Below are 12,400 nucleotides of genomic sequence, written 5' to 3' on the forward strand. Positions count from 1 at the left end.
GCAGAGTCTCAGTGGGTTGTTTTGTGCTGAGCTGCAATAATGAAGCACAGATGGTTTTAGAGGAATCATCTGGGTCACACTGACATCTGCTGTGAGGTTCCTGGTCGTATTCTCTCTTTGGGTTTCAGGTGTTTACCGTACGTTTTTGGCCAATCTGTTGGAATATGTCAAGTTTTTGCTCTTGGTGTCACCCATCGAGGTCTTAAAGATGAGATACGCGGCTTTTTGAAGGGACCTGGATGTTGGACAGATTCCTTTTTAGCTTTTGTCGCTGTTGGATAAAAACCTCATATCTCCAAAAGTGTACATTTTAAAGAAATGGAAAATTCACAGTGTTTGGTCAAAGTCATGTACTTTTTGTTTGATTGTGACAGGAAAACAAATCCAGATATGACAATACACTGGACTCCTCAAGAGTTTAGGGACAACAACAACCCATACACATTTGAAACCTCTATAATAATGCTTATGAGCATTATTAGATATTCATGAAAAGGCACAGTGGAAGCTGTCTTGTTGGGAATCTTTCAATGTCTCGCAATTCCGATTTTTAGTGTTTTTCGTGTTTCTACTCAAACGCTAGAAGAAGAGACAGTGTAAACAAATATAACTTTTATTGAAAACAATTGTATGACAATTCATCAGTTTATATTTAAAAAAAACATGTTTGTGCGTAAAATTCTGCAATTTAAATGTCCAGAATTAGATTAGCTTAGCTGCCTGGCTTTTTCTTAGTTAATTAATTTCAAAGAACTATTGAAAATACATGCAGTTAACTATGCGGCAGTATACTTTCAAATAGGACCAGCAAAAACGTACAACTTAAACGCATTTTAAAATTTATTTTTGAGCATTTTGGATCAATTAAAAATTCCCAGGATTAGGATTTGCGTTTTTTTTATTTTCTTTTTTAATGGAAACTTGGATACATCCCTTTGAGAGCTGATAATCTTATTGTGAATAAAATTGCTTTAATATTGCTAGTAAGTAATATCTGACCTGTCTATCATTATTTATCTACTCACTTTAATGTGTGTGGGTGGGTATTTAATTAATTGAAACTGGCAAACACACTAACGCTAACAAAATAAAACTAAGGTATGATGAAAAACACAGAAAAATTATAAATGTAATCACAAGGTTTTGATGCTGCTTTTCAAAGATAAAGGATAAAAGTCATCTGCATAGAATTCATTGTAAGACACTTTTTTCTCTTCAGAAATTCAGGTTTTGATCTCTTAGATAGCAGAAGGAATGCATTTTGGAGACGCATACTTTTCCAGGACTACTAATTTATTGTTGGGTTTCCTTTTCTTTTTATACTTGGAGCCGTTTCTGTACGTCAATGAATACCTCCAGGCTTTTCCAGCCATTTGTTTTCTGCTGCTGATTAAAAACAGACTTAAACTGATTTGAGCTGCTAATCAACTAAATAGCTTTACAGCCATCTAATTCAGTTGATGGATAGCTTTGTTAGTGGGAGCCTAATGGGATGTTTTCCTCCCTCTGTCCACCAGGAGGCAGTGTTGGATCCTAAATCCACTGAAGCTCCTGTTCTATGAATCTAAAAAAAGCAACATTTTGCAGTCGAAGAGCAAATAATACAGAGTGTGAGTCATGTTTTTGCTTTTCCTGTAAGTTTTGTCCCCCTAATCCTGTTGAACAAGGTTTTTCTTCTGTTCTTAAACGTCTCTTGGCATTAAACCAGTTTTAAAGTTGGTATTAAGTCGCTTTGTTTTGCCGCCTACACACAGTTTGTTTCCATTTCTTTAGATGCAGCCACAAAAAAATAACTTTTCAGTTTGAGAATACTTAAAGTAGAAGGTCTAGAAGCAGAACATTTCACCTGTTCAAATTTTTGAAGTACTAAATAAAGACTCTTGGATGCATTCCTGCTGAAACACATCTTATTGTTGGAGCTGAAGTCCTGCTTTCCGTTAAGCTGTTATTTCTGGTGCTTGTCACAATTTCAACTGAAAAAAATGGGAACAAATTGTGTCTTTTTTTGTCAGACTGAAGAGAAAAAACAGATTAAAGTCTGAAAATGGAGAACGACTGAAGTAGGCTTTCAGATCACACAAGAAAGTTTTTTTTCAAAAGTTTTGCACAGAAAATTGAGGTCATATTTTAGTAAAATGTGACTTTTAGTTTAGGGAATTAAAGAAACAGATCTTTAATAATTGATTAAAAATATATTTTTTAAAATTGTACCCTGGTTTCAATTTTTATTTTCTAGAAAATGAAGATTTAAATTTCATATCTGCAAAAAGTTTTATTTTTCCACTAGATTTGTGTGTTAAATCATCAATATCTTACATCAGAAGTAGATTGACTCAGCTTAGGTAAAATAAGCCGATAAAATTAAAAAAATACAAAAATAGACATTTATTTTAAAATATATAAAAAAACAGATACAATCTAAAAACAGTAATTATGGAAACTTAAGGCCAATTTAATTGAGTTTTTTCCTGCCAGATTACATTTGGATGTTTTTGTAGGCTAACATCAGATTTATTTTGTGTGCACACAAACATATTTCAGTGAATGTGTAAATAAGAAGAGTTTTAGTTGCTTATACCTCTTTTTTTTTTACCAGAGCGTTTCAATATAAAAGAGCAGTTTATCCTGGCTGACATTTTTCATGTTTGCAGATAGTTGAGCTGCTCTTGTTTCAGTGTAAATATGGGATTTGAGGCTGAAAGCAGGAACATAAACTGTACTTGAGTTTGTTTTCTTTTCCCATACTGTCCTGCTGCCATAGTGAGAGCAGAAACAACACAAGACCATCATTTCCCAGAGGAGTGACATGAGAATGGAGGAGTCAACGGTGCCTTCAGGGACACCTCCGAGACCTCCACTTCACAGCACCTATGCTAGTTTTTTTTAGCTGACTGTCAAGAGTCGGAAAACATTTACTTATAAAGATCACAGTAGGAATGCTTTATCTTGACAAAAACCTGAAAAGCACCATGGGTTTGTTTTGGTTTACATCATTATTGCGTCATTAGGTTTCTAGTTGCAGTAGAAATCTGCATCTGAAAACATCAGAATGTAAATAATGGAACTTCACAGAAAAATTGACAGCTAAAGGATAATTTATATTAAGCAGGGGTCTCAAACTCCAGTCCTCGAGGGCCGCAGTCCTGCAACTTTTAGATGTGCCTCTGCTGCACCACACCTGAATAGAATAATTCTGTCATTAGCAAGGCTCTGGAGAACTGATCTACACAAGGAGGAGGTAATTAAGCCATTTAATTCCAGTGTTTTGTACCTGTGGCACATCTAAAAACTGCAGGTCTGTGGCCCTCGAGGACTGGAGTTTGAGACCCCTGAACTAGAGTGTAGGTGTTTTTTAGTCTTTTAAAAGGCTTACTTTTAAATTGTTTTAAATTAGGTTATATTTTTGCTAATTTATCCTATTAGTTGTTTGTAATTTGTGTTATTTATTTTAAAATACTGATTTCTTCTTGCTGTAGCATGTATGTAAATATTATTCCAGTAATGTGTAAACATGATAGAAAACAGTATTTTGATCAACATTTTAATTTTGAATTGACTTTACTAATGTAGTTACATTTGTAACAAATTATTTTTATTTTGGGTATGTAAATTAATACATTTATTCAATTATAAAGGGCTTTTTACGGGTTTTGGCATAATTTCATCTATTTACTTTATTAATGTAGTTCCATTTTGTCACCTTCCCAAAATAATGGCCTAAGCCTCCTTGTTGCCAAAAGATGATTTAGGCAAAAAAGGAAAAACTTTTGGCAAAAAATAATTGGCCATTATTTTAGGAAAGTTACGATTTGTTTTTAGTTTTTATTTCTTTAAGATATTTGTTAGTTTTAAATGATTTTTTATGGGGTTTTGATATAAATATATTATTTGGAGATATGGAAAATAATATCCAGTTTAAACCTAGTATTTAGGTTTTGATTATTTTTGTTGTGGGAAACATACAAAAAATATAAAAATTATAATATACTACAAAACTTATTGAGTTTACTTATTAAACATGGCGATTTACGTTCCGGCCTTTGGATTTGAGTCGTTTCCTTGCCGAGTTGTCGTGTTTCCGACGTTCGTGAAGGCCTCATGAGGCAGTGGGCGGAGCTTATCGTGAGTCACGCTGACCCTGAAAGCCACAGACCGCAGGATGAACCAGCAGAGCTGATTTACCGTCAGACGGAGCCGAAGCAGCTGCCGCGCTTCGCTTTGGACCAACCCCCCCCCCCCAGAATCAACTAAAAAACAAAACAAACCTGCGGATAAAGATGCTTCTTCCGCCGCTGTGACCCGCCGAGCCTCCATGGTCTTTTCCCCGGGGATGCTAACCGAGGCGGCCAGCGTCAAGCCGGGACAGCTGCTCGAGATGTTCGACTCGTCGTGGAAGGTTCGGAGCATTTGGGACGGGGTGAAGCTGGAGGTGGTGGAGGACCGCAGCCCAGTGGTCCTGCACAGCTTCACCCATCTGGACCCGGACCTGCCCCTGGTCGAGGTGAGGGAGAGGAGGAGAAAGAGACTCCGGCCCTTTAGAGTAGCTGGTTCTGTTTGTTGTTACTGGGAGAACTGAGTTAATGAGTCTGAATTTGACTTTTTAGGTTAATTTAAACAAGAAAAGCATGTGATTTTTGCTTTTTCTGGCTGCAATTCATGCACTTTTATGTTTTCCACCATGAGATGTTCTGATTTTCTCTGAGGTTCTGGTATAACAGGAAAGTGATGAATAATAGCAGATCATAAATACAGCTGCTCCTACGCTGGCACTGGCCTACAGTTACAGCATGACTTGCTTTTCTGCAGCTTTCGCCCTTGTGGTTCTCTCCCTGCTCTGCTCTCAAGTCATTCAGTTAAACCGCAGCTGAAAGCCCCCTGCAGCTGCATCCCTCAAATGTCACGAAACTTGCAGGTTCTCTTTACATTCACGGTGCAATATAGGTCAGATCTACTGTTTGAATCTAGCTGTTTTGAAATAACAAATGTATAGGGGAACTCCAAGTCAGCTCTGACCTTCTCTCTGCATTCACCAGGTATTGTTGTTAAAAATTATCAATAGAAATAGAAATTATGGACATTTCCAACTCAAAAAGTCAGCATTTTAACCTGCTTAATATGTTGGCTCTTGAACCTGAAACAAAAATATAGCTTCTAAATTTTTACTGTTAGTTCCTCAATTAAAAAGTTTCCTTCAGTTTACTTAAATTTTTTTGTCGATTTTAGAATCAAATTCATTGATTGCAGTTTACCATTATGCAAATTTATTATTTCATTGGACAAAAAAGGGGAAATATACATATTTGGAAATATATATTTGAAGAATATATGCAAAAAAAATAATATATATATATACTATTTGAAAAATATGTATGTATATAATTTGAATGACTATGTTGTATAATTTGAGAATGTGTATATATATAATGTAATTTGAAAAAATATAATTTAATTTGGAAAACAATCTATTATTTGAAAATGTTATACATATAAAGTAATTGGAAAGAAATATAATTTGGAGGAAATATATATAATATATATATATATATATATATATGCACAATAAAAAAAATACAGTTTTTAAAAATTAATTTGAGAAAAAGATGTATTTTTAAAAAATTGCGAGAGAGATTTGCATTATATTATTCTATTAATTGGTATTAACTTTTATATTTATGCTGATCTCTGGCCTACAGCAGGAGCAAAATGACGACTTGATAACAAAAAGATATAACAGTCCTCAATGCCGCCTTATAGAGGTTTCTCCCTTTATTTTGATTATTTGATTCTAAACCTGAAGATCAGTTGCTTGTTGATTTGCTGGTAATTGGCCGACTGATGTGTCGATCTGTTTTCGCGCCTCCTGTGGCTCCATGTGTTGGTCTGCTGGGGAAAACCCATGTAAGCAGACATAAATCCATCCAGAAAATTCCCAGCTTTAATTACAGGGATCAGCTGCTGCAAAGTGATTAACGATGAACGAAAAGTAAACAAACAGAGCCTGTGTTACTATTTGTGTTTAAAAAATAATCAGCTTGTATTTAATACATGAAAACAGCAATTAGAGTGACAGCTGCTAGATAATATAGCATGTTATTACAGTTATGATAGTTTGTCTTTAAACCTGATCAAAAAACTTAAGCAAATATGTAGACTGACCACTTGCTAAATGTATTAGTAGTTGTCAGATAAACATCCTTACTTAACTAAATGGTGTCTCTTTTTGCTGTAAAACAATAACAATATATTGATATTTGTTCTGGTTCAGCAAATAGTATTACCTAAAATGTAGTAAAGGGTGGAGCTCTTTTAGTTTCTCAAGATATGGCTCCACCTAAAAGGCTGTTCAAAAGAAAAATAAAACAATAAATAAGAAAAACTTTACGTCTCAGGGGTAAAACAAAAGAAAAACATGACATGACAGGTTGAAAGATGCACTACAGTTGATGTTCCAGGTGTTATTAATCAAAAGTAAACAAATGGGTTTGATTTAAGTGGTCTCTGCTTCAGCAGTTTTGCAGCTTTCTGGAAGTTTGTTCCAGATTAAAGGAGCAGAAACACTCAATGCTGCTTCTCCATTTTTTGTTCTGACTGAGGATTAGACTAGAAAGAGTTGAAACAATAACAGATTTTTAAAGTGCCTTAGTGCTTAGCAATTTAGTGATTCATAAACGAACAACAGCATATTAAAGTCTATTCTCTGAGCTACAGGGACTTTAGAGCTGGGGTGATGTGCTCTATCTTCCTGGTTTTAGTCAGAACACCAGCAGCAGCTGTCATTTTTTTAGGCAGATCTGTGAAGATGCTGTTGCAGTAATCAACGCGACTAAAGATAAACACATGAATGAGTTTCTCTAATGCTGAGACATTATTCCTCTAATCTCGGAAATGTTCTTCAGGTGATAGAAGGCCGACTTTGTAACTGTCTTTATGTGACTCTGAATATTCAGGTCAGAGTCCATGACTGCACCCAGATTATTGGACAAGTTAAACTCTTTTCTAGTTTTAAAAACTGAATATGTGTGCTGACAAAACTTCAGTTTTTGTTTTTATTTAGCTGGGAAAAGTTGAGACACATCCACACATTGGTTTATTCTCCAAACGTGGGTCGCACTATCCCCTACGCCACCACATCACGCCCGAAACATCAGATTTTTAACGTTTTAAAGCTGAAACCAAAAAGTTTTTCTCTGAATTTTAGAGATACAACTTGTGCAACATGAGGACGTTCTAGAAGAAACTGTGTCTGGGTTCACTCAGAGCTTATCTTGCTTTTAGAGACTGGATGATGTAGATGCCTGAGCCTCCCAGAGTCATTGTGGATTAACGTTACAGAACTGTGTGTGTGTGGGCAAGACACTTTAATTAACAGATGATTCAGAGATGGACCAGCGGTTTCTTGTATCTAGTATCTTGTTGAACATGTAGCATGACGCGGCTGGGGGAGTGCTACCTTCTGTCAAAGTCCAGATTAATTTAACAGCCTTTCTACGTCTTCATCCAAGTCTGAAAAGTTATGGTGGAAAAAATAAAATGATGCATGAAGAAAGTCGTTATGTTTCCAGACTTTATTCCTTATAGCATTACCTAACAGGCAAAAAACTTGTGATAAAGTGCTTAATAGAGGGATTTTAAAGGCAAAACACATCATTGCCACATAATATCTCAGCTTTTTGTTTGATTTTTTTTAGATTGTTTGAGATGAATAGGCTCTCGTTCACAGTAAAAAAGCCAATTTTTAGACAGTTTTAGCTCAGTGTTTTATATTAATGCCTAATTCAAAGCATCAAAACCTTAATTTGAGTTTTCTTTTTTACATAAAAGAAAAATAATTATAAACTGTGTTTAAAATAATCATTTAGAGACAGTTTGTCCTTTTTTGTGCCGGTGTAAGTTTAAAACGGACTTTTTCTGACTAGAAATGATTTGTTTTACTCCTTATGAAGTGTTTCCTGTTTGATTAGATAAAAAGGTGAGAGCGGAGCGTCTACCGGGATAAAACGCTTGGACTCTCCATCAGATCCAGACCGGTTTATCTGGATCTGAACCTCCCGTTGGTTTCTCCTGCTAACCTGTTGTTACTCCCATCTAATCCTCTGCTTTAACACCAATTACCCATGGCTTATCCCCCTCCCTTCGGTGGCCCAGGAGGGTTCCTCAACAATCGGTGGCTTTCTTTCGCGTTACGCTGTGAGGCCCAGTGTGGCCGAGTTGGGCTCTGTGCAGACAGCGCCAACGTTTGGCTGGAACAGGTGGCTTTTGTACGAACATTTGATGTCTGATAACATTTTCATTGTTGGTGATTCTGTGTATGAACTGAAAATCAGTGATCCGTGTAGTTCAGATTCTGCTCTCGTCTGCGTTTGATTTCATTTAGTCACGTCTGCCAACATCGTCAAGTCAGACGTATTCATGGGCCGAAAGAAATGGAGAGAAAAAACTAAAATATTAAATGTATTGAATGAAACCCACCAATTGTACCAATGCTTTTAGGTTCGGTTGAGCAAATTTAGTCTCAAAATTTGAGTCAAAAACTCTTGCTGTGTTTAGTTGAGTTTAATAAATTAAATAAAAGCAAAGTCAGCTTTTCAGTAAAAGTCTCAGGAAAGACGTGGTTTTGCAGCTAAGTTGGAAAAAGACAAATGCTTTCTTACTACAATGGAAAAAGTTAAATGTAACTAAGTCATTAATAATGCAAGTTCTCCCTCTCAAAAACAAATAAAAACAAAAATGTTCCAATAGACACACTGGAACTGGAAGACATTTAAAATATCCAAAATGAAGCACAATAATCAAATAAACATATAAAAATCGCACACAACCGAAACCATGATGATGTCTCTGTAAACATAATTGCCCTTCAAAAAACATCAACCATCAGAATTGAAATTATTGAGCTCATTTAATTGATTAATTGATCCAGTCCTGGTGAGCAGTTGTGTAAGTGACGGTGAAATCGGACTCTCGCTCTTCCTGTCTCCATTTCCTGAGCCAATGATGACTCAGCCAGCAGTTCCCAGATGAACCCAACTACACAGTATGACTCCACTTGTCCCAGAGGGAAGAAATAACCCCGAACACAATCAAAAAAAGAAAGCACAGTGTCTTATTACAGAACAGCACACATAATTAAGCTTCCCTTGATGTCCTGTGGGTGTATGTTGCTCTGTGTGTTTTCACTGTGCTCCTCCACATTATCTGGAGCTTAAAACAACAACAAAAAAGACACAAAGTTGAGTCAGTTTCCTACTGCTAAGATGTGATTCTGCTGCTTATTTAATGCAGGGGCGTCCAAAATTGTCACATGGGCTAAAGAAAAGAGAAAAAACTAAAATGAAGCAAATAAAGTAGTAATTTTTTGTTGTTTCTATGGAAAAAGGAGGTTATTCGCTGTTCATCCTAAATATAAAAAGTATTTTGCAAGTTTGTTGCATTAAAAGAAAGGCATCTTGTTCTCAAATTCTTTTGGACTCAATATAATACATTTATTTTCAGTTATAAGAACAGAATTTTTTTAGTCATGGCTAATGATGCCTAGCATTGGTTTTAGCTGTTAAGGTGTACCAAGGTGTCAACATAATGCTCAAAATCTTAAATGTACGTTTGCTATGTAAAAGAAAAAGAGACATAGAGCTTTGCTATTAATTGTCAACACTGACAACTAGACAACAAGGTCAGGAAAAAGTTTTAATTAAGAAAAAAATAGTGAGGATAGGGAAGTAGTTCAGTTATGCTAGCTTGACTATGACAACCTTAACATGTAGATGTGCTGTGGAATTCGGTGTGTTTTGGTTCAGTTAGGAAATTAAAAAAGGCCACCTACACACACCAACTCTGACAGATTATCAGTAGAACAGATGTTTAAATTAGCTAATCAACCACCGCTGCGTTAGCTTAGCTAATAGCAGCAGTAGCTAATCTATCACGGTGATCACTTAATGGAGTTGTTCTGTCGCGGCAGCCCAAAGAATCGTCATTTTGCCATCCAGTGTGGTGTGCATGCGCAAAAGGGGTCCATATTTAGCCAAATTCAGAAAATAAAATAAAAGCCTATTTTGATGCATAAAAGTCAGTAAAATCTCTGGTTAAACATGGATCTACTTGATATAAATATATGTAGATCCAGCTTGGTTATAAAAAGACAAACACTTTGGGTTAAAAATTATTTTTCCAATATGAGAGAGGGATGTTGGTAATAATTTCACGCCGACTTAAAAATAAAAAGTAAATTTATATCATTCTCATACTGCGTTTGGGGGCCACACAACCTCAGTCCAAGGGCCACAAATGGCCCCCAAGCCCCTCTTTGAACACTGATTTAATGACTGAAACATGAGCAGCAGGAGCGGGACTCTGCACAGAGGAGCTTTTGTTTCAAAGCAGCCGAATCCAAGCGTTAAAAAAAAAAAGAAATCGGACAGCTGCAAGAATGTGACGGCCTGGAAAGTCACTTAATTCTTCCTGCTTCCTTAAACAAAGATTTGAAGACGTGTGTGTGTGTGTGTGTGTGTGTGTGTGTGTGTGTGTGTTTTGAGTCGGCTGGAGGAGAAGGTTCTGGAGGGATTTGATTTGATTCAGCGGGATTATCTTGCTCTCCTAGGTGGTGGAGAGGTTTTGTGTTTCCCTCCAGCTTCACTTAATGTTCTGGTTCTGGTTCTCCTGATTCAAACATGTGACCGGCGCTGTGGATCCAATTTAAAGCAGTGAATGTTTTTCATCTTTCTGGTGTCTTAAAACACAGAGCTGATGCTTTGAAAAAAAAGTTTTTATTCAGTATTAGCCTTTAAATTGCCATAAAATTTGAACCAAAAACTCACCAGACCCAGACACACACCTGCAGTTTTTGTTAGTTTTATAATTTTTTATTGAAAGAATCAGATTTATTTCTTTTATCTGACGGTTATTTTTTGTTAATTATATGAATTATTGTCATTTTGGTCCTTAAAATACCAAAATTTCCACTTAACTTTATATTTTGGTCCGTCTAATGTAAGTTTTAAGTATTAAATGATTGAGAAGTTGACCACTCAGTACGTGAGTAGACTTTTTACCAAATACTTTTTTACTCTTGCTTTAACAATTTCTTGGACGGCTACTTTTTACTTTTACTTTAGTGCTACTCTTACTTGGGTAAATTTTTTGGATACTCTACCTGCCTCTGCTGATCACTAACTTTCACTGATTAGTATAACATTGATGGACAGAAGGTTTCCTGGTTTCGGAGAACCCCCAGGCTGTGTGTTTAGATCCCAGAAGAGGATTTGAACGTTTGTTTACCCTCACTTTCTGCTCTGCTGCCCCCCTTCCAGATGACCTCACCTCCATTCAGCGCTCATTGTTGCCGAGGGGAAGTCTCTGGTTTGTGCTCCGGGGCCGCAGCGTTGGCTTTGTTCGGCTGTTTACTGTTTCGGGGGGAAAGGGGTTAGTGTTGCCTCTCTGCAGCGGGGGTTTCCCTGCACACACAGATTTAGATTCTGCCTCACGGGGGCTTTCTAGCCATCTAAGCAGGTGTGTTTATTTTCTCTCCATGAGCTTTGGCAGACCCCCTACCGACACTCCCGGAGCGCTGCTTGGCTCAAGAGTGAAGGGTTTTCCCTTTTTCCCAGAACGTCAGTGTTGGACCGAACCAGAACCAGGTGGCTGTGGTTATAAAGACATCAGATATAAAAGCAGATGTTTTATAATGTAAAACTTTTTTATTCAAAATGATGGATGGAACGGATGGATCCATTTGCAACTAATGATTATTTTAGTAATAGTCATGAGTAATAATCGATTGTTCTGATCGATTAATCGGAAAAGAAATCACCATTTAATTCCTTTTTTTAAATCAGAAAATAAATCTATTGCCTACAATGCAATTATACAGCATTAATTTGGTGTATATTTGATCATTTGTAGCAAATAATGCATCTGCAGATAAAAATACGGTTTATTAAAATGTTTATAATTTGGATCAATAATTTGAGAGATAAAGATTCTTAATGGGTTTTTTTTTCAGAATTTGAACCAGGTGAAGCTAAACGTTGCCACTTGAGGAGCCCTAGGTAGAACATATTTACAGCAATATACAGCATTATTAATATTGGATATCAATATATGCCCAGATTTTCATTTCATAATTTTCTGAAGCAGTTTGGATTTGATCAGCATGACAATACAGCATGATCGATTTCCTATCAGTCGGATGAAACGTTGATGAAATTCTTGAGTTGCTCTGCCAGTAACTTCTGGTTAGGTTTTCTATGTTTAGGTGGCTTTCAAAGTGGCGTTTTCCTGTTTGTAACCAGGATGGTTGATGAAGATCTGAGTCACGCTGAAGGAATGTGAGACCAGCTCATCATCACCATCATGTCCAAACTGCACCTTTCAGATACAAGTTCATCAAACTATCGAGGAAGCG

The 12,400-nt window shown here is 36.4% G+C and overlaps 1 protein-coding gene across 7 annotated transcripts in view; it reads left to right on the forward strand.

Annotated features, from left to right (window-relative positions):
- The window catches only part of ralgds (ral guanine nucleotide dissociation stimulator), a 60,053-nt gene that overhangs the window by 24,557 nt on the left and 23,096 nt on the right, over window positions 1-12,400 (forward strand). Inside the window, exon 1 of one of the 7 annotated variants that reach the window (XM_023343761.1) lies at window positions 4,218-4,501. The exons of the other annotated variants lie outside the window; for them this stretch is intronic. Within the exon in view, the coding sequence (XP_023199529.1) occupies window positions 4,313-4,501 (189 nt within the window). The 5' untranslated portion in view covers window positions 4,218-4,312. Of the gene's footprint in view, window positions 1-4,217; window positions 4,502-12,400 lie in introns of those variants that run through there. 7 annotated transcript variants of the gene reach the window in all.

The sequence above is a fragment of the Xiphophorus maculatus genome, chromosome 12 (genome assembly GCF_002775205.1).
Source record: "Xiphophorus maculatus strain JP 163 A chromosome 12, X_maculatus-5.0-male, whole genome shotgun sequence".
In the NCBI taxonomy this organism is placed as follows: Eukaryota; Metazoa; Chordata; class Actinopteri; order Cyprinodontiformes; family Poeciliidae; genus Xiphophorus; species Xiphophorus maculatus.